Source organism: Geotrypetes seraphini, chromosome 6 (genome assembly GCF_902459505.1).
Source record: "Geotrypetes seraphini chromosome 6, aGeoSer1.1, whole genome shotgun sequence".
NCBI lineage: Eukaryota > Metazoa > Chordata > Amphibia > Gymnophiona > Dermophiidae > Geotrypetes > Geotrypetes seraphini.
The window spans coordinates 255,293,068-255,320,302 of NC_047089.1; the positions used below are offsets into that span (position 1 = coordinate 255,293,068).

The 27,235-nt window shown below is 44.2% G+C and overlaps 1 protein-coding gene across 12 annotated transcripts in view; it reads left to right on the forward strand.

The window, feature by feature from the left end:
• DMD (dystrophin) overlaps window positions 1–27,235 on the forward strand; it is a 2,510,493-nt gene that overhangs the window by 2,153,922 nt on the left and 329,336 nt on the right. For all 12 annotated transcript variants that reach the window (XM_033949686.1, XM_033949693.1, XM_033949692.1 and 9 more), the window contains 4 exons: window positions 874–1,046; window positions 7,026–7,182; window positions 19,572–19,692; window positions 25,906–26,174. In XM_033949686.1, coding sequence (XP_033805577.1) covers window positions 874–1,046; window positions 7,026–7,182; window positions 19,572–19,692; window positions 25,906–26,174 — 720 coding nt within the window. The remainder of the gene's footprint in view (window positions 1–873; window positions 1,047–7,025; window positions 7,183–19,571; window positions 19,693–25,905; window positions 26,175–27,235) is intronic.

A 27,235-nucleotide genomic window follows, 5' to 3' on the forward strand; every position in this document is an offset into this window, starting at 1 on the left:
CGGAATCTTGCTACTCTTTGGGGATTCCTCATGGAATGCTGCTACTATTTGGGGTTCCGGAATCTTGCTACTCTTTGGGGATTCCTCATGGAGTGCTGCTACTATTTCGGGTTCCGGAATCTTGTTACTCTTTGGGGATTCCTCACGGAATGCTGCTACTATTTTGGGTTCCGGAATCTTGTTACTCTTTGGGGATTCCTCACAGAATGCTGCTACTATTTTGGGTTCCAGAATCTTGTTACTCTTTGAGGATTTCTCATGGAATGCTGCTACTATTTAGGGTTCCGGAATCTTGCTACTATTTGGGTTTCTGCCAGGTACTTGTGACTTGGATTGACCTCCATGAAGATGGTTTACTGGACTAGATGGACCATTAATCTGATCCAGTAAGGTCAGTGGCGGTGGTGCCCCTCCCCTGCTCTCTACCCCACCCACAGAGGGTATGATAATATTTTAATTATTGATTGCTTTTATATTCTCCCATAGATTTTATGGCTTCTTTGGATGTAAATCGCCTTGAACCTTTTTGGTATAGTGCAATTAATAAATTGTGTATTACATTAGATTAGATCTGTCTAGCTCAGGGGTGGGCAGTTCGGGTCTTCAAGAGGTCAGGTTTTCGGGATATCCACGATGAATATGCATGAGATAGATTTGCATCTCAAGGAGGCAATGCATGCAAATTCATCTCATACATATTCATTGTGGATATCCCGAAAACCTGACCTGCCTGTGGCTGTCGAGGACCGGAATTGCCTCCCCCTGGTCTAGCTAATAATCAGAGATGTTCCATCCATGTTCCCTGGGCGTCAGCCTGGGCTTTTGGGAAAGAGTAACCATCCTTTTCACACACTGGGATTTTGTTCTTTGCAGGACCTGCAGGCCGAAATTGAGGCTCACACCGAAATCTTCCACAGCCTGGATGAAAACGGGCAGAAAATTCTGAGTTCGCTGGAAGGCTCTGATGACGCCAGCTTGTTAAAGAGACGTCTGGATAGCATGAACGTGCGGTGGAATGAGCTTCAGAAAAAATCGCTCAGTATTAGGTACCCGGGGTTTATTTTTGATCTATTAGTGACCAGGTCACAACTGTTGAGTCTATATGAGTAAGTCAAGTTTTTGAAAGTTGTAAAGAGTGCAGAAGCCACCGGCCAGATTCCAGCTTCCTTCCTGACCCCCCTACTCACCCACTTCCAGTCTTTCTTTACCCCCCATGGAACCAGAGCTACTCCTGCCTACGAGACCCAGACGGGAAAAAGGATCATCAAGGGATGGGCGGCTCTCCTTGGAGGATTCTGCCAGGGCCACCGAGGGAGGGTGGGGGTGGACATGATTTCCAAGTGCAGGCAGGCACAAGCAGAAGGCCGAATCGGTCTCCTGCTCCTGTGCTGGCTTATCGCATTAACTCTGCTCTTCTGGCTACGGGTCTTTCCTCCTGTCACGTTCTGTCCTGCTACTTGTGTGAAGTAATTCCTGTTTCCTCATAGACAGGAGGGGATGCGACAGGAAAAAAGACCTATGGCCGGAACAGGAGACCGAGATCGCAGTAGCCCTGAAACTACGGCCTAAAGTAAGTGGAAGGATGCAGGAGGAGGATTTATTATTCTTGACATAAGTATTCAGCAATGTACATTTAAAACATACAAGTACATCTTCATTCAGTATTGATGCATATTAGCACAGAATGTTTCAACAAAACAGCACCAGAAGTCCATTCAGTGGTCTGCAATATCCTTTTTTTCTTTCATTATAATAGGCTAATCAGACACTACGGTTTGGTAGTGTAGCTGGAAAAATACTATTTTAAGAACATAAGATTAGCCTCACTGGGTCAGACCAGTGGTCCATCAAGCCCAGTAGCCCGTTCTCTTGGTGGCCAATCCAGGTCACTAGAGTGGCAACATTCCATATAGAATCCTAAAGAATAGCAAGATTCCGGAATCCCAGAGAGTAACAAGATTCTAGAACCCCAAAAAGTATTAAGATTCCATGCAGAATCCCCAAAGAGTGCAACATTCCATGCCACCGATCCAGATCAAGCAGTGGCTTCCCCCATGTCTTTCTCAATCACAGACTTTTCCTCCAGGAACTTGTCCAAACCTTTTTTTAAACAGCTACGCTATGCGCTTTTACCACAACCACTGGCAATCCGTTCCAGAGCTTAAGTATTCTCTGAATGAAAAAAAAAATTTCCTCCCATTGGTTATAAAAGTATTTAGCTGTAAGTTCATCATGTCCCCTAGTGTTTGTAATTTTTGACGGAGTGAAAAATCCATCCACTTGTACCCGTTCTACTCCACTCCGGATTTTGTAGACTTCAATCCTATCTCCCCTCAGCCGTCTCTTTTCCAAGCTGAAGAGCCCTAACCGTTTTAGTCTTTCCTCATAAGAGAGGAGTTCCATGTTGATTGAACACTGCTTAGATTAAAAAAAAATAAAATGGAATATAATCATAAACTACATTTTAGTACCCAAGATCTACAGTGGTGGCTTCAGGCTTCTTTTCATTCTTGTCCCAGGTTTTCAACTGAACTGCGTGCAACTGAAGTCATCCGCTGTTAACAAAGCCATGGGGCCAGATGGGAGCTATTCCCGGAGGTGACCCGTCAAAGGCACGCAGGGCAAACGCACGCCGACAATTGCACCCCAATGTATGCGCACACGACAAATGAGCGCACTGAATGGGAGATCCGCCCTGACAGGATACTATTTTGTCTTTTTGAAGGTTACAAAGTAACCCTCTTTTTTGAGGGGGTGTGGGGGGACCCCCCCCCCCTTTACACTTAAAACATTCACTTCCTGTCTAGTGTTAGGGTTAGGTTTACAGCATGATTATTGGAACCCTTTTAGTGGATATCTGGAAGGCCCTGATTTGCTGAGACTCCTCAGGCCCCGTCCCTTGGAAGGGGCTTGAGGTGCCTCAAGCCTCTCCCAAGGGACGGGGCCTGAGGAGTCTCAGCAAATCAGGGCCTTCCAGATATCCTCCACGGGCCGCAAATGTCCTGCACGCACTTGTTCGTGCACGCAATTGTCGGAGCGTATTTGTCGGAGCAGAATTGTCCTGCGTGGATTTGTTGGTGTATCATCCCAGGATCCTGATGGAGCTCCAAAAGGTTCTAGCGGGTCTTCTTGAAGATTTATTTAATAAACTCTTGGAGAAGGGGGAAGTTTCATGGAATGGTAGCAGAACACACATAATAGTAATCCTGAATAATAATAACAAGACTATCAACATATAACACCGACTGATAAGCTAAAAATAATGGACTGAAATTAATAATGAAGTATGATAATGAAAATACAACTTGATAATCTACAGAAAAGGTGGTAGATGTGTGGTACAGTCTCCCCAGTAGAGGTGGTAGAGACAGAGACTGTGTCTGATTTCAACAAAGCCTGGGATAGTAACGTGGGATCTTCTAGAGAGAGGAAGAGATATTGGTTACTGCGGATGGGCAGACTGGATGGGCCATTTGGACTTTATCTGCCATCATGTTACAATGTTTCTATATCAACTAAATATAATAGGGGTACAATTGTATTCAATGAAAAAAAGAGTATAGTTGTAAACGTATTGTAAATAATAGTAGCAGCAGGGATTCATTCACACCACAATGACAAAAAGAACAGTTGACAAAATCATAAAAAAAACGGAGAAAAAATAAACCTCAATTGTGGGCTGCCGGGACTACACAAGTGCCCTAAGCCCCCCACATCATCACGGGTTTATAAAAAAACTCCGTACAGATATAAATCACTTTCATACATTGAAGTATAATCTCAAAAGATTTTCAAAAGGTAAGTATTTTCAAAATTTTCAAAATATTTAGTGATTTTAATGACAACATCCAAAAATGTCTTATAAACAAGTGATTAAATCCCAAACTCACTATACTATGGCAATCAGCTCAGCTGTAAGTAATTCAGAACGGTTAAGTAGCGTAGCTGTAAGACCCGAGTATCAAAATCTCTAAGAAAATCTATCACTCATCTGAAGGTCCCAGGTCCCAGGTTCATTTTGAGAGAAGCCAGCTTTTCGTTGTGCTGCTAAGAAGCGTGGAAGTAACCTATATAACATGGATCCCCTGAAGTAGCCTGTTTTCAAGCGAAACAGAAAGCCTTTTCTGTCGGGACGAAAAATGGTTTCACCTTCAGATGTGTGATAGATTTACTTAGAGATTTTGATACTCGGGTCTTACAGCTACGCTACTTAACCGTTCTGAATTACTTACAGCTGAGCTGATTGCCATAGTATAGTGAGTTTGGGATTTAATCACTTGTTTATAAGACATTTTTGGATGTTGTCATTAAAATCACTAAATATTTTGAAAATTTTGAAAATACTTACCTTTTGAGATTATACTTCAATGTATGAAAGTGATTTATATCTGTACGGAGTTTTTTTATAAACCCGTGATGATGTGGGGGGCTTAGGGCACTTGTGTAGTCCCGGCAGCCCACAATTGAGGTTTATTTTTTCTCCGTTTTTTTAATGATTTTGTCAACTGTTCTTTTTGTCATTGTGGTGTGAATGAATCCCTGCTGCTACTATTATTTACAATACGTTTACAACTATACTCTTTTTTTACAATGTTTCTATAATCATGAAGCTCTATGACCTCACAATGCAGGTGTAAAGAGCCTTAGCCTATAGGAAGAGGAGATGCAAATGTTAAGAGCCTTAGCCAATAGAGAGAGGAGGAGACAGTGGATGCTGCGGATGGGCCATTTGGCCTTTATCTGCCATCATGTTTCTATATCCATAAAGCTCTATGACCTCACAATGCAGGTGTAAAGAGCCTTAGCCAATAGGAAGAGGAGATGCAAATGTTAATCTAATCTAATCTAAACCTTAAGTTTATATACCGCATCATCTCCATGAGAATGGAGCTCGACACGGTTTACAAGAACTTAAAATAGTGGGTAGAGAAGAAGAAAAAGGATTACATGAACTTATGTGTAGAAGGGGGGGAGAAAAGGGGGGAAGGACAGAGCTACAATTTGCTGAAAAGCCAGATTTTCAGTTGTTTGCGGAATAACTGAAGGGAGCTCAGGTTCCGCAGCGGGGTGGTGAGGTCGTTCCAAAGACCTGTGATTTTGAAGAGAAGGGATTTTCCCAGTTTGCCTGAATAGTGGATGCCGCGTGGAGAGGGGAAGGCTAGTTTAAGCCTTTGGGCAGTTCTGGAGGAGTCGGGACTGGAGGAGTTGAAAGACAGTGGGATAAGAGGAGGCAGGATTCCGTGAATGATCTTGAAAGCCAGGCAGGAACATTTGAAATGGATTCTGGAGATTATTGGGAGCCAGTGAAGTTTGGCAAGGAGTGGGGAGGCATGGTCAGACTTGCGTTTTGAGAAGATCAGTTTGGCTGCAGTATTCTGGATTAGCTGGAGTCTTAGAATACTTTTTTTTTTGATAGATTTAAGTAGATGGCGTTGCAGTAATCTAGTTTGGAGAGGATGATGGATTGGACAAGGATGGCAAAGTGTTGTTGGCTGAAGTAGGATCTAGCTTTCCTCAGCATGTGAAGGCTGAAAAAGCATGATTTTGCCAAGGAGTTGAGGTGGTCATTGAGGGAGAGAGAGGAATCGATAGTGATACCAAGGACCTTGCATGAGAACTCGAGCTGTAGTGTATCGCCTGTGGGTAGTGTGAAAAGTGTGGGCAGGTGTTCGAATTTTGGGCCGAGCCAGATCCTTAGCCAATAGGGAGAGGAGGAGATAGTGGATGCTCTGGATGGGCCACTTGGCCTTTATCTGCCATCATGTTTCTATAACCCTGAAGCTCCTCTCCCTATTGGCTAAGGCTCTTTACACCTGCATTGTGAGGTCATAGAGCTTTAGGGTTATAGAAACATGATGACAGATAAATGCCAAATGGCCCTTGTAGTCTGCCCATCCACAGTAACCATTATCTCTTCCTCTAAGAGATCCCACTTGCCTATCCCAGGCTATTTTGAATTCAGACACAGTCTCTGTCTCCACCACCTCTTCCGGGAGACAGTTCCATGCATCTACCACCCTTTCCGCAAAAAACTATTTCCTCAGATTACTCCGGAGCCTATCACCTCTTAACTTCATCCTCTGCCCTCTTGTTCGCATATACACCACGTAGGTATTTAAACGTCTCTATCATATCTCCCCTCAGTTGGTCTTGTATGTTGATAGTCATGTATTTGTCATTACGGACTAACCCAGGATTATTGAAGTTTAGGACAAGGTTCTTATTGATTTGAATCAGTACTTATGAACTCATTTGCAAAAGTCATCATAGAAGTATGAATAGGTTTCAGTGAACATGATTTGTTTTATTCTGTTATATACGTTCACTGGCTTTTACAAAACAACAGGGTAAGGCCACTTTTTTGATCCTGCGTTGAAGCCCTAACCCTACCATCATGTAAAGCAGCAAAATCTGTTCCCCTTGTAAATGCCTAACTGAGCAGTGCACATTGATTCACCCTTTTGTCCCAATTAGATTGTAAGCTCTTTCGAGCAGGGACCGTCTATTGAGTCTTTAATGCACAGTGCTGTGTGCATCCGGGTAGCCCTAGAGAAATAAATAGTAATACAGACAGTGGCAGGTGGTGGTGGTGCCCCAAAGCCCTCCTATCTGCCCTGCCCCTCGCTCCACGCTCATACCCTCCCTTCCCCCGCACACCAGCCTTCTCCTCGTGCCAGCATTGGCTTTCCCTCTGATGTCACTTCCTGGCTCTGCAACCCAGAAGTGATTTTAGAGGGAGCCAGACTGGAGCAAGCAGCAGGCCAGAGTAGTGGTGAAGATTTAAAGAGATACGGGGGCCGGGGAAGGGAGAGTGTGAGCATGGTGCGGTGGGGAGGGACACGGATAGATGCCGGCACCCGGGGTGGTCGGTCCCACTTACTGCGCCACCGAACACAGTAGGAATAGTAGTAAGAAGTGGTGATGAAAAGCAAAGGTGCGTAATCATTTCATGTCTATGCTGCGAGTACAAACACCGCTGGCCAGGAATGCCTGAAATGTAAGGAAGCCTTGTGCTTGTTTTCCAGGTCCCATTTAGAAGCCAGTTCTGACCAGTGGAAGCGGCTGCATCTCTCCCTGCAGGAGCTCCTGGCCTGGCTGCAATTGAAGAGCGATATATTACAGCAGGAGGAGCCCATCGGCGGAGATCTGCCCACAGTGCAGAAGCAGAATGACACACACCGGGTACGAACACTCCCCCCACCCCACCCCCTTAATTCTCTGGCTTTTATGTGTTCCCTGGTGAGCCAGGTGATTATATAGAGTGGCGTAGCAAGGGTAGGAGACGTACGGGGCAGTGGTGCCCTCCCCCCGCTCCTTCCTCGCCAAATCACCCCCATCCCCCGCTTCTTCCACCCCACACTCGCACCCTTTCTTCCCTCCCCTGTATCTCTCTAAATCATTGTCAGCATGAGCAGCTTCTCAGGCCTTGGCTTTCCTTTTGCAGTCACTTCCTGGTCCCACGACCTGGAAGTGATTTCAGAGGGAGCCAGGCCGGCGCAAGCAGCAGGCTAGAGCAGTTGCTCACACTGGCGAAGATTTTAAAGAAGAATGGGGACAGGGAAGCGAGGATAGGTTGGGGGGGGAGCAGAGAGGTACTGGTGTCCGGGGCTGTCCGGCCCCCTGACGAGGCCACTGACTATATACAAGCTCCTGCTTAATTTCCTTGTGTTTGGGTGCAGATGTAAAGTTTTAACTCTTTAATTGCTGAACGCCTGGAAGACGATGATAAAAATCCCACAAATAACCCTTTTTCAAGAACTCTGTTTTGGGAATCGTTCATCGTCATCACACACAGCTCTTCAACATTTGCCAGACTTGATTCAGAGTTTTCATGAAACGTAAAATTCTCGGTGTACTATTTGATAATAATTTATCTTATCACGAACACATCTCCTCCATTGTTAAACAATGTTTCTTCAAACTTCGGCAGATAAGATCTATTTCCAAATTTCTCAATCCTTCTTCTTTAAAGATTTTAATCCATTCATTCATCATAGCCAAAATCGACTACTGTAATGCCCTATTTTTAAATATCAGCCAAAAAGAAAAAAGAAGACTCCAAATCATTCAGAACACGGCCATAAAACTAATCTATAATGCAAAAAAATTCGATCACGTCTCCCCATTGTTAATAGACGCGCATTGGTTACCAATTAACCATAGGATCCTCTACAAACTGATGTTCCTAATCTTTAAGTCCCTCACATTCAGTGAACCACAATTTATTTTGAAATCACTTATCCCATACAAACCCCAAAGATCTTTGCGCTCATCCAATCAAAATTTACTAACTGTGCCTTCTTTAAAAATCATTGGAACGAGAAGAGCTGATATGTTTACTGTTGCAGGTCCACAATGGTGGAATTCCCTTCCCCATTATATTAGAATAGAAAGTGATATCCTAATATTTAAAAAGCTTTTAAAGTCCCATTTATTTAAGGACGCCTTCGATCTATAATTTAACTTATGGACGCCATTAACTAATTTTTAATCCTCTAAATTGTTGATTTGGCTCAAACAAATATGCAAGAAGTGCTTTGAATAAATTTTTACCCTACCTTCCGTTCTTCCCTGTTTTTTTGTTTTTTTTCCTTTTCCCCATTGTAACTTTACCCTCCTTTCCTATCTCTCATGTGAGTCACAATTTGATTTTATTGTAATTAGGTTAAAGTTTCTTTATTATATTATGTACATCGCCTAGAACTCTGAAATAGGCGATTCATCAAATGTGAAATAAAACTTGAAACTTGAAACTTGAAACGTTAATATGGCACCTGGTGGTAAAGCTATTTAAACCAGGAAACAAAGATCCTTAAAAGGTACTTTTACTAAGACATACTAATGGACTCAGAGTGCGCTGGCGAATTAGTGTGTGTCACGCTCTCATCTTCCTCGTAGCCTTGGGGTCATCTTTGACTCCTTCTCTTCACACACCAAAAAGTGTCTTTTCTTTCTTTACAACGTCGCTAAAATCCGGCCTTTTCTTTCTGAGCGCAATACCACGACCCTCGTCCACGCTCTCGTCTGGATTGCTGCGACTTGCTTCTCACAGGTCTCCCGCTGACCCATCTCTCTCCCCTTCTATCTGTTCAGAATTTTGCTGCACGCCAGTGTCTTTGCACTCACGTTGCCCCTCTCCTAAAACTTGGGCACTTGAAATGTAGGCCTTTAAAATCCTGCCCTACATTTCAGGTGCCTACGTTTCTCCACAGTCGCCGTTAGCTATGATTCTGTAAATGGCGCTTAAGCCTGATTGACCTACGGCCGGTGCCTTTTATTTAGGTGACGACTGATTTCGGCGCTGCTTATAGAATCAGCCCCAAAGTGTCCTAGCGCATATATTCTTAGAGCATGCCTCTTTTTTAAAAAAAATATCTTTATTGGTAAACCAGTGGAAAACACACTAATAATCAAGAAATAAGCACAGCTTCTGGGTTGGGTTACCAGACGTCCGGATTTCTCCTTTTCGAGGACATGTCTGGAGGTCTGGATGTCTTTTCAAAACCCAGCACTTTGTCCGGGTTTTGAAAAGCTTTCCTGTTAGCGGCAGCATCGGGGCGGCATCTGCGCATGCGCGGATGCAGCGTGGCTATGTCGCGTGAATGCGCGCATACATGCAACATCATCGCGTCACACCAGCACATGTGCAGATGCTCTCCCGACTAGCGACTGGGTTGAGGGGCGGGGCCTGGGGCAGAACAGGGCGTGGCTCAGTCCTGGGGGCAGGGCCATGGGTCCGGATTTTTGTTCCCGTAAATCTGGTAACCCTCCTTCTAGGCAAATGCTGAGTACATTTGTTTTCTGTTTTTGCCCTCCCACCTGTCCCTATGGTCCCCCTGTTCCTACTGTCTCCTTGTCCATTGAAGCTCCCGTGGCTACGTCTTTAAACTTCTCCCAAAGGGCACAGTATGTGTTCCCATGTGTTCATTTTTAACATGAGCGAATACCAATGTCGGAATGGTGGAGGATGTTCTCCTTCCCAGGGCTAAAGGATCATTTTCTAAACACATAACAAATCACGGTGAGATGACCACCGAGACCACCCGGATTTATCTGTGTCTACTGTAACACATAAACACTGTTTGACGTGCAAATGGCTTTTAAAATAAACTCGTGTTCAAATGACTAAACTGATCTGAGTCAGAGATGCGGCAACTCTGGAAAAACGTCTTAAGTGATGCTGATCAAAGGGTTACCATCTGGCTCCAGAAAAAAGAGGATGAATTGAGACATAAGAATTGGCGCGGCTGGGTCAGACCAGTGGTCCATCGTGCCCAGCAGTCCGCTCACGCGGCAGCCCTCTGGTCAAAGACCAGCGCCCTAACTAAGACTGAAACTAGCCCTACCTGCGTATGTTCTGGCTCAGCAAGAGCTTGTCTAACTTTGTCTTGAATCCCTTGAGGGTGTTTTCCGCTCTGACAGACTCCAGTAGAGCGTTCCAGTTTTCCACCACTCTCTGGGTGAAGAAGAACTTCCTTACGTTTGTACGGAATCGATCCCCTTTTAACTTTAGATAGTGTCCTCTCTTTCTCTCTACCTTGGAGAGAGTGAACAACCTGTCTTTATCTACTTTGTCTTTAGTCCCTGGAGGGTGTTTCCCCCTATAACAGACTCCGGAGAGCATTCCAGTTTTCCACCACTCTCTGGGTGAAGAAGAACTTCCTTACGTTTGTACGGAATCTATCCCCTTTCAACTTTAGAGAGTGTCCTCTCGTTCTCTCTACCTTGGAGAGAGTGAACAACCTGTCTTTATCTACTTTGTCTTTAGTCCCTGGAGGGTGTTTCCCCCTATAACAGACTCCGGAAGAGCGTTCCAGTTTTCCACCACTCTCTGGGTGAAGAAGAACTTCCTTACGTTTGTACGGAATCTATCCCCTTTCAACTTTAGAGAGTTTCCTCTCGTTCTCCCTACCTTGGAGAGAGTGAACAACCTGTCTTTATCTACTTTGTCTTTAGTCCCTGGAGGGTGTTTCCCCCTATAACAGCCTCCGGAAGAGCGTTCCAGTTTTCCACCACTCTCTGGGTGAAGAAGAACTTCCTTACGTTTGTACGGAATCTATCCCCTTTCTATTTTAGAGAGTGTCCTCTCGTTCTCCCTACCTTGGAGAGAGTGAACAACCTGCTTTTATCTACCAAGTCTATTCCCTTCAGTACCTTGAATGTTTCGATCATGTCCCCTCTTAGTCTCCTCTGTTCAAGGGAGAAAAGTCCCAGTTTCTCCAATCTCTCACTGTATGTCAACTCCTTTAGCCCCTTAACCATCTTAGTCGCTCTTCTCTGGACCCTTTTGAGTGTCCTTCTTCATGTACGGCGACCAGTGCTGGACGCAGTACTCCAGGTGAGGGCGCACCATGGATGGCTTCATCGACTTGTCGATCAGAACTCCCAAGTTCCTTTCCTGGGAGGTCTCTCCAAGTACTGCCCCGGGTTTTACTTCCACGGAACGCAATGGAAGTAAATCCTGGCTGTCTCAATCCGTCCTCCTTTTTCTGAAGCCATGTGGTAAAAAACCCTAGCTGAGAATCCTTTTGACAAACATCCCAGTGTGGCCCATTTTATCTCAGTGTAATTAGATAAGAGGCTTTCTTTAAGCTTTCTTGCTGGAGGTGATAGAAAAGAAGACAATTTGCTGCATTTTTTTGAGGGGGTGCACCTTGACTGTCTTTGTAGCTTTTGATCCTTTACTGCGCCTGTAAACCGTGGTACAGAAGCGCAGCATAGCTGCTATAATGCACAATTCCCATTTCATAACAAAATCTGCATTTGGGGGGGGGGGGGGGAGCTTCTCTGTAAATTCGGTACCTTTGGATGCTCGGAAGCTTGCATTTCATTCCTTTTGCTCAACCCTAGCGAAGAAAAGGCTGAGCCCGGTTTCTCATTGTCCGGCTTTCATTTGATAGTATCTGTGATTCCAGCCCTAAAAAACCGTAAATGACGTGGCTGTCTTTGAAGCTTCTGGCAATCGCCCCGCTGGGGGTTGAAGTGCTCCTGGTCAGTATATCTTATTAAAGCAGTGTACAGAATGCCATTACTGCTTCGGCGCCAATGACAAGCAGAGAGGCTTAAATAAAGTGGTTTACTTGTCGGTTTGTCAGATCATAAGTTATGTGCCTTCAATTTCCTCACCGCTCACCACCAAGTGGGCAAGAAGCTGAAGAACTCGATCAAATTTGCCTGAAATCATTGGTTCTGAATTAGGGATTCATTCCAGCTAATTCTCTTCTCAGGATGGTTTTTTTTCGCCCGGCTCAACTCTCTATCTCTCTCCCCCTCCCAGATTTTGTGTTTTTTTTCTTATAAAACTGAACGGAAACAGGCTGAGAGCTGATGGTCACAGGCCTGGAATAAATTACCCGAGTTTGTCCGTCAAGCCCCCTTCCCTTTTTAAAATAGCCTTCAATCCTTAACCCTTCTCTTCTGCCCTCCAACCCAGCCCGCTGATTAACCGCCCCCCTTAACTGTATCCATGAGATCATGTTTGTCTGTTTAGATTGTAATAATAATAATAGTTTATTTTTATATAGCGCCAAACCATCAGTTCTTGGCAATTTACACAATAGTAATTAAAATACAGATCCAAATAACAATGTCTTATAAAAGAAAATAACAGAATTCAATAAAGATACTGACTAACAAAATGCGACCCTAACTTATTCAAAGTAAAATATGCACAATACAAATTATTTATACTAAGATAGATAAGAAACTGTAAACATTATTCCATAAAAATAATAAAAAATCCGCTTATCATGATAATTTTGAAATCGACTAAATTTAATTCTGATCTTCTGATGTTCTATTATAATAATAATTGTAAGCTCTTTGGAGCAGGGACTGTCTCTTTTGTGACTCTGTACAGCTCTGCGTGCGTCTGGTAGCGCTATAGAAATAATTCATACTAGTTGCAGGAGTGGAAAGAGTTTGTCTTTGGGAAGTAGAGCTGAGATTGTGATGTCATAATGTCTCATTCCACCAATAAGAGCCAACCTCATCAGTGATGTCACAATGGCTCCATGGTCCTATACCTGACTCACATAAGAACATAAGAGTTGCCATTCTGGGACAGACTGAAGGTGTGGCTCACTGGTAGAGCTGCTGCTTCTGCACCTAGAGGTCGTGAGATCAAATCCCAGTGACCCTGGGCAAGTCCCTTAATCCTTCAGCACCCAGTGGTATAGTAAGATTGAGCAACATGCAGGGCAGTGGCACTTCACCCCTGCCACACCCACCTACCGCTTCTCTTTCCCCGTATCTTTTTAACGTCTCCGGCATGAGCAGCATGCTCACATAGGTACTGGCTCGCCCCTAGGCACGGGTCCCGGAAGTGACATCAGAGAGAGCGCCGATGCCAACCTGGGCAGCTACTCTGCGCTGGGGAAGTAAAAAAAGGTCCAGGGGAAGGCAAGGGGCATGCGCACGCACCAAGGAGAGGAGCGGGGAGGGGTGATGCCACTGCGAACACCCACCACTTTCAGTGTCAGCTTTAAAATGCCAAAGCCACAAAAAGGCCATAGAGAAGCCCCCATTTCCTTTCCTGTCACTGAGAAAGTGCCTCTTTAGATCCCATTATGGTGGGGTTACCAGGCATCCATATTCCCCCTTTTCAAGGATATGTCAGAGGGAAAAGCTTCCAGCTAGCAGCGTTGGCGGGACGGCATCTGCATGGATGCAACATGGTGACATCACGCGCCTGCGTGTGACATCATCACCTCGCACCAGTGCATGCGCGAATGCCCTCACGACAAGTGAACAGGTTGAGGGGGCGGGGCCGGAAGTGGGCAGGCCTGAGGGGGTCCTTTTATCAAGCAGCAGTGTAAAGTAACCTTAGCGTGCCCTTATGCAGGTTATTCCCGCCATTTTTCCCAGCTGGGAAACGATTGTCCCAATTTTAATATTAAGGGTCGTGTGCTAATTTTCCCATTAGTGTGTGAGTCCCTACCACCAAGGGCTACTGGGTGTCCAGGGAACCCCAGACATGACCTTTTTCTAGCAGACTGGGCACCTGAACGGATTTCCAAAACCCGGCAGTTTGACTGGGTTTTGGAAGGCGCCAAGTTTAGGGCCGCGCCTGGAGAGCCACCAAGCAACGTGATGGCATTACATGCATGCGCACATGTATGTGACATCACATTGCATCTATGCATGCTAAGAGACCCTTCAGACATGGCTAGGACAGGAGGAAGAAGACATGAGGTTTGGGTGGGGGGTGGGGCACATCTGGTATCCCTCCTACCACCACCTGTTTTGTAGGCGATAGAGGCTAATCAGTTGGCAGAAGGTAACGCCCATGCACTGACCAATTCATGCCCACTCTCTGTCCCCAGCTCGTCACAGTGCTAAAAACATAATTGCTTATTTTTATTAGTTACTAAACAAATTCTCAAACCAAAAACAGTTGAATTTCAAATATCAGAGAATACAAAAGGGTGAAAATTAGAAGTAATCTAAATACATAAAAAATATACAAGTCAACAATCTAGGACAAGAATAAGAGTTTTATACAAAATAAAGAGGAAAGAAATCTCAAATTGAAGAAAGAAATCTTAGAGTTTGACAAATATAGTTACATAGAAACATAATGGCAGATAAAGGCCAAATGGCACATCCGCAGCATCCACTATCTCTTCCTTTCCCTATTGGCTAAGGCTCTTAATATTTGCATCTCCTCTTCCTATTGGCTAAGGCTCTTTACCCCTGCATTGTGATGTCATAGAGCTTTATGGTTATAGGAACATAGAAACATGATGGCAGATAAAGGTCAAATGGCCCATTCAGAGCATCCACTCTCTCCTCCTCTTCCTATTGGCTAAGGCTCTTTACACCTGCATTGTGATGTCATAGAACTTTATGGTTATAGAAACAGAGAAACACAATGGCAGATAAAAGCCAAATGGTCCATCCGCAGCATCCACTATCTCTTCCTCTCCCTATTGGCTAAGGTTCTTAACATTTGCATCTCCTCTTCCTATTGGCTATGGCTCTTAACACTTGAATTATACTTATAATGATAATCTAAGTATAAAAGGGCATAGCATTTAAGAAGAATTGATTTACCTCTTGGAATTTTGAGTTGTATAGAAACATGATGGCAGATAAAGGCCAAATGGCCCATCCGCAGCATCCACTATCTTCTCTCCCTAAGAGATCCCACGTGCCTATCCCAAGCTTTCTTGAATTCAGGCACAATCTCTGTCTCCACCACCTTTTCTGGGAGACTGTTCCACCCTTTCTTTTAAAAAATATTTCCTCAGATTACTCCTGAGCCTGTCACCTCTTCACTTCATCCTCTGCCCTCTCGTTCCAGAGCTTCCTTTCAAATGAAGGACTCAACTTATGCACATTTAGATCACACAGCTATTTAAACGTCTCTATCGTATCTCCCGCCTTTCCTTCAAAGTATACAGATTGAGATCTTTAAGTCTCTCCCCATACGCCTTATGACGAGGACCACACACCATTTTAGTAGTCTTCCTCTGGACCGACTCTATCCTTTTTATATCTTTTTGAAGGTGCTGCCTCCAGAATTGTACACAATATTCTAAATGAGGTCTCACGAGAGTCTTTACAGGGGCATCAATACCTCCTTTTTCCTACTGGCCATACCGCTCCCTATGCACCCTAGCATCCTTCTAGCTTTCGCCGTCACCTTTTCAACCTGTTTGGCCACCTTAAGATCATCACGTCCGATCCCATCCAAGCCCCACTCTTCTGTCATGCACATTCGTTCTTCGCCCCCTAAACTGTACTGTTCCCTCGGGTTTATGCAGCCCAAATGCATGACCTTGCATTTCTTAACATTAAATTTTAGCTGCCAAATTTCAGACCATTCTTCAAGCTTCGCCAGGTCTTTCTTCATGTTATTCACAACATCCGGGGTGTCTACTCTATTGCAGATTTTGGTATTATCTGCAAAGAGGCAAATCTTACCCGACAGCCCTTCAGCAACATCGCTTACAAATATGTTAAAAAGAACAGGCCCAAGAACAGAACCTTGAGGCACACCACTGGCAACCTCCCTTTCCTCAGAGCTATCTCCATTGACCACTACCCTCTGTCGCCTTCCACTCAACCATACTGAGAGCACTCAACTTATTTATTACACGCATGTGTGGAACACTGTCAAAGGCTTTCCTAACATCTAGCACACTCCCTCTATCCAATTCTCTGGTCACCCAGTAAAAGAAATTGATCAGATTTGTCTGACAAGACCTGCCTCTAGTGAATCCATGTTGTCTGGGGTCCTGTAATCTACTGGAGTCCAGAAACATCACTATTCTCTGTTTTAAAAGTGTTTCCATTAATTTATTTACCACAGAATTCAGACTTACTGACCTGTAATTCTCTACTTCTTCCTTACTTCCACTTTTATAGAGAAGAACCACATCCATCCTTTTCCAGTCCTCCAGTACCACTCCCGATTCTAAAGAAGCATTGAAAAGGTTCAGCCAACAGAGCTGCCAGAACCTCCCTAAGTTCCCTCGGATGTACACCATCCAGCCACATCGCTTTATCCACCTTTAGCAAGCTCCTCACGAACACAATCCCTCTGAAAATCGATCAGGGTCTACCACACCTCCATTGAACTCTAGGTACATCCAAGCCAGTTTGTACAATGTTATTCTTATGAAATAGTCAATTGTGAAGGTTCAGAAGACCACAGTGTTTAGAAATTCAAAATCTAGTCTTTATCACAGTTTACAATACAATGATTTAGTCCTAAACCTATTAAAAAAAACAATAAAATCACAACACCAATTTATAAACTCCAAAAGACAGAGCCTACAAGGTAGACACCAATCTGAAAAGAAACAAGCACCCCCAAAATTAAGAAAACACTAAAGCAAAAAAAAAAAAAAAAGGTTTCAAGACCCTTATTTAAGGTTCCAAGATTGACGACTAAAATATGCGTCTACCATTGTGATCACTTAGACCAGCTGAAGAGCTAGTATAAAAAATCACATCGAGATTACCAAGAAACACATGAGGATTATAGTATTCTTTGATTTTACGCATGCCATAGACCGCCAGAAGAACTAACAAATCGATTCTGGAAGAGATGCCAGTCGATGCTCAAATGATGAAGTTACAAATGTCTTCTTTTGGTCACACCATCAAAAGAAAGGGATCGCTGGAGAAGGACATTGTATTTGGGAAGATTGAAGGAATCATGTCAAGAGGGTGACTGGACATGATGAAATAACCATGGAGATGACGCTGGAGGACTTTCCCGGACTTGCACATAACCGATTGCTTATTAGATCTGTAATTCATTGCTAGGACTTGAACATGACTCGATGGCACATAATAATAATGATTAGCACTTGTGACTGTGCACCCGTTCCACTGGACTCCGTCCACGTGTAAACCCATTTTCAAATTACCCACCACTTAGGCATCAAACTACTCATCACATGTAGTCGTCATTTTCAAGAGTAACGCATGGCATGAATATTAGCATTAATGTATGTATTGCACACATATGTACATGCATGTAGGTATTCCAGTCATAAGAAGATAAGAATCGCCTTATTGGGTCAGAGCAATGGTCCACCAAGCCCAGTAACCCGTTCTCAGGGTGCCCAATCCAGGTCACTAGTACCTGGCTAAAACCCAAAGAGTAGCAACATTCCATGCTACCGATCCAGGGCAAGCAGTGTCTTTCTCAGTAACAGAGTATGGACTTTTCCTCCAGGAACTTGTCCAAACCTTTCTTAAAACCAGCTACGCTATCCACTCTTACCACATTCTCTGGCAACGCGTTCCAGAGCTTAACACATCCATAGTTGCTGCCTGAAAAACTTGTGTCAGCTGGCCTGAATTATATTTTAATTTAGTGAAATGAGTTAAATTGAATTCTTCTGTGCTATACATCTACTCCGTATTGCTGTAAAAAGAGGTACTTGTTTTCCAGAACTGGTATGAATGGGGCAGCACCTACTGGCATCCCAGAACAATGGGCAGGTTCTCAGATGGCTAACATCACTGGGAAACCCTGGGCTAGAGAATCAATGGGGACAGATTTGTCCCCGTGTCCGCAGGAACTCAATTTTCCCGCCCCGTCCCCGTGAGTTTTGTCACAGTCCTTACCTCATTCCTGTAAGCTCTGCATTAACTACACAAGCCTCGGACACTTATGATTTTAAAGCATTTGAGGCTTGCGCAGATGAGGACGGAGCTTAGGCATTGGTGGAATGAGGCATTATGACATCACAGTCTGAGCTCTAGAATGTTGCTACTTAGGATTTTAAAGCGTTTGAGGCTTGTGCAGATGAGGACGGAGCTTAGGCATTGGTGGAATGAGACATTATGACATCACAATCTGAGCTCTAGAATGTTGCTACTTAGGATTTTAAAGCGTTTGAGGCTTGTGCAGATGAGGACGGAGCTTAGGCTTTGGTGGAATGAGGCATTATGACATCACAGTCTGAGCTCTAGAATGTTGCTACTTAGGATTTTAAAGCGTTTGAGGCTTGCGCAGATGAGGATGGAGCTTAGGCATTGGTGGAATGAGGCATTATGACATCACAATCTGAGCTCTAGAATGTTGCTACTTAGGATTTTAAAGCATTTGAGGCTTGTGCAGATGAGGACGGAGCTTAGGCATTGGTGGAATAAGGCATTATGACATCACAATCTGAGCTCTCGAATGCTGCTACTTAGAATTTTCAAGGGTTTGAGGCTGGTGCAGATGAGGACGGAGCTTAGGCATTGGTGGAATGAGGCATGATGACATCGCAATCTGAGCTCTATAATGTTGCTATTTCTGATTTTAAAGCATTTGAGGCTGGTGCAGATGAGGACGGAGCTTAGGCATTGGTGGAATAAGGCATTATGACATCACAATCTGAGCTCTCGAATGCTGCTACTTAGAATTTTCAAGGGTTTGAGGCTTGTGCAGATGAGGACGGAGCTTAGGCATTGGTGGAATGAGGCGTTATGACATCACAGTCTGAGCTCTAGAATGTTGCTACTTAGGATCTGTAAGGGTTTGGGGCTTGTGCAGATGAGGAAGGAGCTTAGGCATTGGTGGAATGAGGCATGATGACATCGCAATCTGAGCTCTAGAATGTTGCTACTTAGGATGTTAAAGTGTTTGAGGCTTGTGCAGATGAGGACGGAGCTTACAAGGATGGGGCAGGGACAGGAAAAGAACTCACCGGGACCGAATGGGAAAATTAGTTCTCGTTGGAATGGGGAAAATATTTGCCCCATGTCATTCTCTACCCTGGGCATTTCCTGCCACCTGCTTAGACTACACTCTTTTCCCATGAAGACAAGCCTTTAGACAAATGCTTTTGGGGATGGGGGTGGGGGTGGAGAAGGAAACAGCCCAGAACTGATTGAAGTGTTACCGAAAAGTCCTTCACTGAATGATCTCTTTAACCCTCTTCCCCCCTCCCCCATTCTACTGCATATTCATTGAGTTTTCTGAGAACACTTGGCTTGGCCTAAAATTAGTTATTTCCTCTTTGTTGTTCACATCAATCTATGGTGCAGCAGACACGGGTGGGGAGTCTTATTAAAAAGCACTTAGAGTCACATTATTATTCCTGCTATTCCTTCTTTCTCAGGCCTTCAAGAGGGAGTTGAAAGTTAAAGAGCTGGCCATCGTGAACACCCTGGAAACAGCGAGGATATTTCTGGCTGAGCAGCCTTTGGAAGATTTGGAAAAACTGTACCAGGAGCCTCGAGGTAATTGAATGCGGAGCTGTAATAGAGGGATCAACCATGAGGGAGAGATCTATAAATTCTCACTTCTCCTGCTAACCCAGAACTCCTATAGTTCAGGCTGAATCTCACAGTCTCAGAGACAGTCATGCTAACGGGGGGCCTCAGAACCCGCCCATCCCCCTCCAAGCCACAAAAAATACCTCCAAGTATAAGAACATAAGAATAGCTTTACTGGTTCAGAATAACAAGATTCCGGAACCCCAAAGAGCAACAAAATTCTAGAACTCTAAATAGTAGCAACATTCCATGCTACCAATCCAGAGCAAGCAGTGGCTTCCCCCATGTCTGTCTCAACAGAAGACTATGGACTTTTCCTCCAGGAACTTGAGCATAAGAATTGCCTTACGGTCAGATCAATGGTCCATCAAGCCCAGTAGCCCGTTCTCACGGTGGCCAATCCAGGTCCCTAGAATCTGGCCAAAACCCAAAGAGTAGTAACATTTCATACAGAATCCCAAAGAATAACAAGATTCCGGAACCCCAAAGAGCAACAAAATTCTAGAACTCTAAATAGTAGCAACATTCCATGCTACCAATCCAGAGCAAGCAGTGGCTTCCCCCATGTCTGTCTCAACAGAAGACTATGGACTTTTCCTCCAGGAACTTGAGCATAAGAATTGCCTTACGGTCAGATCAATGGTCCATCAAGCCCAGTAGCCCGTTCTCACGGTGGCCAATCCAGGTCCCTAGAACCTGGCCAAAACCCAAAGAGTAGTAACATTTCATACAGAATCCCAAAGAATAACAAGATTCCGGAACCCCAAAGAGCAACAAAATTCTAGAACTCTAAATAGTAGCAACATTCCATGCTACCAATCCAGAGCAAGCAGTGGCTTCCCCCATGTCTGTCTCAACAGAAGACTATGGACTTTTCCTCCAGGAACTTGAGCATAAGAATTGCCTTACGGTCAGATCAATGGTCCATCAAGCCCAGTAGCCCGTTCTCATGGTGGCCAATCCAGGTCCCTAGTACCTGGCCAAAACCCAAGGAGTAGTAACATTTCATACAAAATCCCAAAGAATAACAAGATTCCGGAACCCCAAAGAGCAACAAAATTCTAGAACTCTAAATAGTAGCAACATTCCATGCTACCAATCCAGAGCAAGCAGTGGCTTCCCCCATGTCTGTCTCAACAGAAGACTATGGACTTTTCCTCCAGAAACTTGAATATAAGAATTGCCTTACTGGGTCAGACCACTGGTCCATCAAGCCCAGTATCCATTCTCACAGTGGCCAATCCAGGTCCCTAGTACCTGGCCAAAACCCAAACAGTAGCAACATTCCATGCTACCAATCCAGGGCAAGCAGTGGCTTCCCCCCTGTCTTTCTTAATAATAGACTATAGACTTTTCCTCCAGGAACTTGTCCAAACCTTTCTTAAAACCAGTTACGCTATCCGCTCTTATCACATCCTCGGGCAATGCGTTCCAAAGCTTAACTATTCTCTGAGTGAAAAAAATATTTCCTCCTATTGGTTTTAAAAGTATTTCCCTGCAGTGTCATCGACTGACCCCCTAGTCTATGTAATTTTTGACGGAGTGAAAAATCAGTCCACTCAGGATGTTTAGAGGGTCTTAATGTTCATATCCACAATGTGCAAATGATGACAACTGTCTGGATAAGGTAGATCTGTTATGATCAGGAGTCATCAAAATGTTATGTATTGGGGATGTTAATTCTCTAACCGTGCACTTAGTAGGAGCTTATTTTCTATAAAAGAATGAAGAGGGGTCATGTGATGTCGTGAGTGCGGCGGGACGTGTTTCTGGGTTGCTCGAGACCCCTCACCCTCATCCAATGGCATCAACACTGTAAATTTGATATTTTGGAGCCTCCAACTGTCTTAATGGCTTTGCAATTAATATATGGACAAATATCTAACCAAGAAAGAATAAAGATAAAAACAAGGGAAGCAATGAGAAAAATGGTGGACAGGGCCACAAACCAGGCCGTAGTGATCACCACGGATCTAATATCAGAGCTTATGCGTGCAGTAGGGGGGAGTTTGTAGCGCAGTGGTTAAAGCAACAGCCTCCGCACCCAGAGGTTGTGGGTTCAATTCCATGCTGGTCCTTGTGATCCACCCACTGCCCCAGGTACATTAGATAGATTGCGAGCCCACCAGGACAGACAGGGTACCTGAATCAATTCATGTAAAGTGTTCTGAGCTCCTTGGCGGGGGATGGTATAGAAAATTGAAAAATAAATAGTGACTTCACTGGGTCCTCAGCTGGCACAATTACCTGGACAAACCGAGGAATTTTGCTGGTGGAGAGCAGACACGATGGACCTTTGGCCTGTCCCAGTATGTTCTTAACACCAAGTACTGAGTCAGTAACTACAAATTAAAAATCTAAATATGAACAGAAAAGTTAAACTGAAACCCTAAGAAACCAGACTGCACACAGTTCAAGAGCAGAGAAATACAAACGATAACACATGGTCTTCTGTACTGTCCAAACTAAAAAGACAGATGTGCTAATGTGGACGAGGGAGGGGACAGAGCTGGGATTACCGTAGGTTGGGATTTACCCGGACATGTCCTCTTTTTTTAGAGGACTGTCCAGTATCCCTGGTTTTCAAAAACCGCCTGAAGTTTGGCCAGGTTTAGGAGATCAGGGCCGCATCTGGAGGGCACCAACGCATGGACGCATGTGTGTGATTAATAGTAAATATATTAAAGATACGTTTTGTCAAATACAGTTATAAGCAAGGATTCATCCAGACCAAAAATACAAAAATATAGCTGACAAACTGAAAATCAAAAAGATGAAAAAGATGAAAAGGAGAAAAATAAACCTCAATTGAGGGCAGTTGGGACTACACAAGTACCCAATCATCCACTCATCATCACGGGTCTATAAAAAACTCCAAAACATGTATAAATAATCAATTCTCACGTCTTTCATTCATACAAAATCTTCTTTTTGTTATTTTTCACAGTCTTTTTTTATATCATTTTTTGTATATATGATTTCAATATAAATGTCAAGCAGTAAAAGGCCCGAATCCCAAACTTAACCACATTAGTTGGCGAGGACTACAGCTGAATGTAATAAGTATAAGCAGTTTTTAGAGATATGAAGCATATATCTGGAATCGTGAAAAAATACACTCATCTGAAATCGAGGGTTTTCACCAAGGGCTTCCAACTCAAGGTCCCGACAGAAAAGACTTTCTGTTTCGCCCGGCAAGGGCTACTTCAGGGGAAAAATGCCAACTCCAATATCTCTCTGCTTCTAATTATCTGCTGGTGCCCAGCACCATCTTGAGAGGAGTTGGCTTTACTACCAGCAGATAATTAGAAGCAGAGAGATATTGGAGTTGGCATTTTTCCCCTGAAGTAGCCCTTGCCGGGCGAAACAGAAAGTCTTTTCTGTCGGGACCTTGAGTTGGAAGCCCTTGGTGAAAACCCTCGATTTCAGATGAGTGTATTTTTTCACGATTCCAGATATATGCTTCATATCTCTAAAAACTGCTTATACTTATTACATTCAGCTGTAGTCCTCGCCAACTAATGTGGTTAAGTTTGGGATTCGGGCCTTTTACTGCTTGACATTTATATTGAAATCATATATACAAAAAATGATATAAAAAAAGACTGTGAAAAATAACAAAAAGAAGATTTTGTATGAATGAAAGACGTGAGAATTGATTATTTATACATGTTTTGGAGTTTTTTATAGACCCGTGATGATGAGTGGATGATTGGGTACTTGTGTAGTCCCAACTGCCCTCAATTGAGGTTTATTTTTCTCCTTTTCATCTTTTTCATCTTTTTGATTTTCAGTTTGTCAGCTATATTTTTGTATTTTTGGTCTGGATGAATCCTTGCTTATAACTGTATTTGACAAAACGTATCTTTAATATATTTACTATTAGTCTCACGTTTGTGCCCCAAACAAATTATTGTCGCATGTGTGTGATGTCATCACATTGCATCGATGCATGCTCGGAGGCCCCGAGCTCAGGGAAGGAAGGAGTGGTTTGTGTGGCGACGGGGTGGGAGGGGACAGAGCCACAAAGTGGTTGTAGGTGAAAGAAAATACAGTGTTCCCCCGCGAATTCATGGATCGCGAATCGTGGACTCACTCATTCGCGGTCTGCTCCAGCCGCCTCTTCCTGTGGTAAAGTCAGGCTACACCAATCAGGAGCTGCATGTCAAGATTGGTGTTGCCCAACTTTATTACAGGAAGAGGTGGTCGGAGCAGACCCGCTAGTGATTTTCTTCACCTGCCAGCACTCCAGCTACCCTCTCCTGCCTCCCCTGCCTTTTGACAGGTGTTCCTTGAACGGAACCCCCGCGAATTTCAGGAGAGTACCGTACTGTTTACTTCAAAGTTGCAAGGTTCCAGGTTGAACTTGGCCTACCTGACTGTTGTTCACACCTTGGTGGTGAAGGCAAATGCAGTTGGGCATCAAAGTATCTGAAAGGGACATTTTCGATAGAATGTCTAAGTCTGACTTTGGATGTTTCCTGCAAAACATTCAGAGGCAGAGAAAAAGCCATTTTTGAACAGGACGTCCAAATAATTTATTTTTAAATGAAAATCCCCTACTGGGATGTCTTGGTCACCAGGATATCAAACGTTTTTTGCCATTTTCGACCCCCAAAAAAGGCCAAGTTAGAAACGTCGAAATAGACACCATTTGGATATGGGAGGGGCCAGCATTGTAATGGACGGGCCACATAGACATCCCAGTAGAGCAGTGCGTCACCTTAGAGGGCACTGCTGTGAACTTCACATTAAGGGTGCCAGATATACATCTCACCATAACCCCCTTCTAATGTATGGTGACCCTCCCAAAACCTACTATACCCACCTGTCTCCCACCCCAATAGCCCTTATGGCTGCAGGAGTCGCTTATAGGCAGTAGAGTAAGATTTCGGTGGAATCGCCCCCCGCTCAAAAAACTGCAGCATCTGGTATGAGAAAGGTGAGTAGAGCATCAGTAAATGACAGGCCCGGGCCCAGAAGACACTCTAACTACTACATTTATGGTGGAGAGCGAGAGGCCACTAAAACCGCCCAAAGTCCTGCCATATAAGTGCCACCTGCAACCCTAAGGGCTATCGGGGTGAGAAACAGGTGGGTATAGTAGGGTTTTGTTGGTTTTTTTTTAATTTTTTTTTTTGGGGGGGGGTCACTACACATTAGAAGGGGGTTATGATGAGATGTACATCTGGCACCCTTTATGTGAAGTTCACAGCAGTGCCCTCTAAGATGTCCCACTGCTGTACTGGGATGTCGATGTGGCCAGTCTGTTACAATACTGGTCCCTCCCCTGTTGAAATGGTTTCTACTGGGACGTTTTGTGGCCTCAAACTTTCCACTAGACTTTAGATAGTATCTCAATTAGAGTCTCATCTGAGATCAAAGTTAATTTGCTGAAAACGCAATTGTTCGTAAAAGCCTGATGTTTTACTGATGATTTGAATCTTATAGCAAATTTTTTTGTAACCATTTAATTTGTATGTTCTGTCCATTATTTATGACTGTGGCTATGTAAACCGTATAGGTAATATACGGTATATAAATTTTTAAATAAATGAACATTCAATTGATCATATTCATCAAACCAAACTATTTTAGTTTTTTGCTTATTTAATTTTAAAAAGTTCTTATAAGTCCTATTATATATCAGCTGTGTTTCAAAACTTGGATCACTTCTTCAAATACAATATTGAAAAGAAGAAAAAACTACCCAAACTCACAAAGAGAAGATCTCAGGAGGTCTTACTTCTTCCAAGCAAACTATGTAACCCCAGAAAGGCAATATATATATCAAATCCCATGCCACGTCTTTGGTGTGGGGGAGGAGCCTAATGGTTAGTACTGGTGGCCTGAGAACCAGGCTTAATTCCCACTGCGTCTCCTTATGACACTGAACCCTCCATAACCCCAGGTACAAAATAAGTCTGAAAATCGGCCCCATGGTGTTCAGGTCCTCAGTGCGTGTTGTAAGGTTTTGTATTAGGAAGAATCACTGTGGAAATAATATTGTACAAACTCACTGTCTTGTCCTAGAGATTCCAGCAGTGGTGTGTCAATTTGTTGAGTTATGAATGGTTTTTCTTTGCTCTTTGGCAGCCACTGAAGTTGCCTCAAGCTATTCTAATTGCTGTAGCATTCATTATATATTCCTAAAACTCTGTTGCTTTGCATGCCTAGATTTGCCACCTGAAGAGCGGGCACAAAGTGTTGCCAGAATCCTGCGGAGACAGGCAGATGAGGTGAAGACAGAGTGGGAGAAGCTAAACCTGCGCTCCGCGGATTGGCAGAAAAAGATAGATGAAGCCCTGGAAAGGCTGCAGGAGCTTCAGGATGCCATGGATGATCTGGACCCCAAGCTACGTCAGGCTGAGCTCACCAAGGGCAGCTGGCAGCCAGTGGGAGATCTCTTAATTGACTCTCTGCAAGATCAAATAGAGAAAGTCAAGGTGGGTTCTCATAACCTTTGTGAAGGTTCTTTCATGATGGTGTCCGCCCGCTCTGTCTCCAGTAAGCTTGCCTATATCCACAACATCTCTCAATCATTCCATCTGCTTGCGCTAACTGAAACCTGGATCTGCCCGGATGACTCTACATCGGCTGCCGCCCTGTGCCATGGAGACTACCTGTTCTCCCATACACCTGGCCCAATTGGACGTGGAGGTGGCGTTTGTAGATTTCACCCCCTTCTTCTACCTCAGTCTCACCACTTCTCTTCCTTTGAAGTCCACTCTAGCCATCTTTTTGCACCTCTGTCATTCTTTTCTCACTGACTTCATCTCCCTCCCTCATCCTTAGTGATTTCAGCATTCATGCTAGCGCCCCTCTGACCCTTATGCTTCTAGCCCTAACATCCTCATTTGATCTTCACCAACCCTACCCCCTGCCTTGATCTCCTCTTTTTCACCAACTGCTCCACGGCAGTCCTTCCCCTCTCTGACCATCATCTGATAACTTTCACAATCCATCACCCTACCTCCCAGCCCCGGCCAATCTCCACTTGTACATTTAGGAATCTTCAGGCCATCGACCCCAACACTCTCTCCACCGCTGTTTCACTCCTCATCTCTACCACTTTGCTACACAAGTCTGTAAATGAGGTTGCCTTCTCCTATAAGACCACTCTCTCCTTGCTCCTTCTACCCCACACTCTAGAAGGCGCCCCAAACCCCAGCCCTGGCTAAACTCTAAAATCCGCTACTTAGCCTCCTGTGCCAAGTCTGCTGAACAACTCTGGCTCAAATCCCGTACTCATGCTGACTTCATTCATTGCAAATTCCTCTTGACCTCCTTCCAATCCATTCTCTCACTTTCCAGCCAAGATTACTACACCAGGAGTAATCTAAGGAAATACTTTTTTACAGAAAGGGTGGTAGATGCGTGGAGCAGTCTCCCGGAAGAGGTGGTAGAGACGGAGACTGTGTCTGAATTCAAGAGGGCCTGGGATAGGCACGTGTGATCTCTCGGAGAGAGAAAGAGATCATGGTTACTGCGGATGGGCAGACTGGAT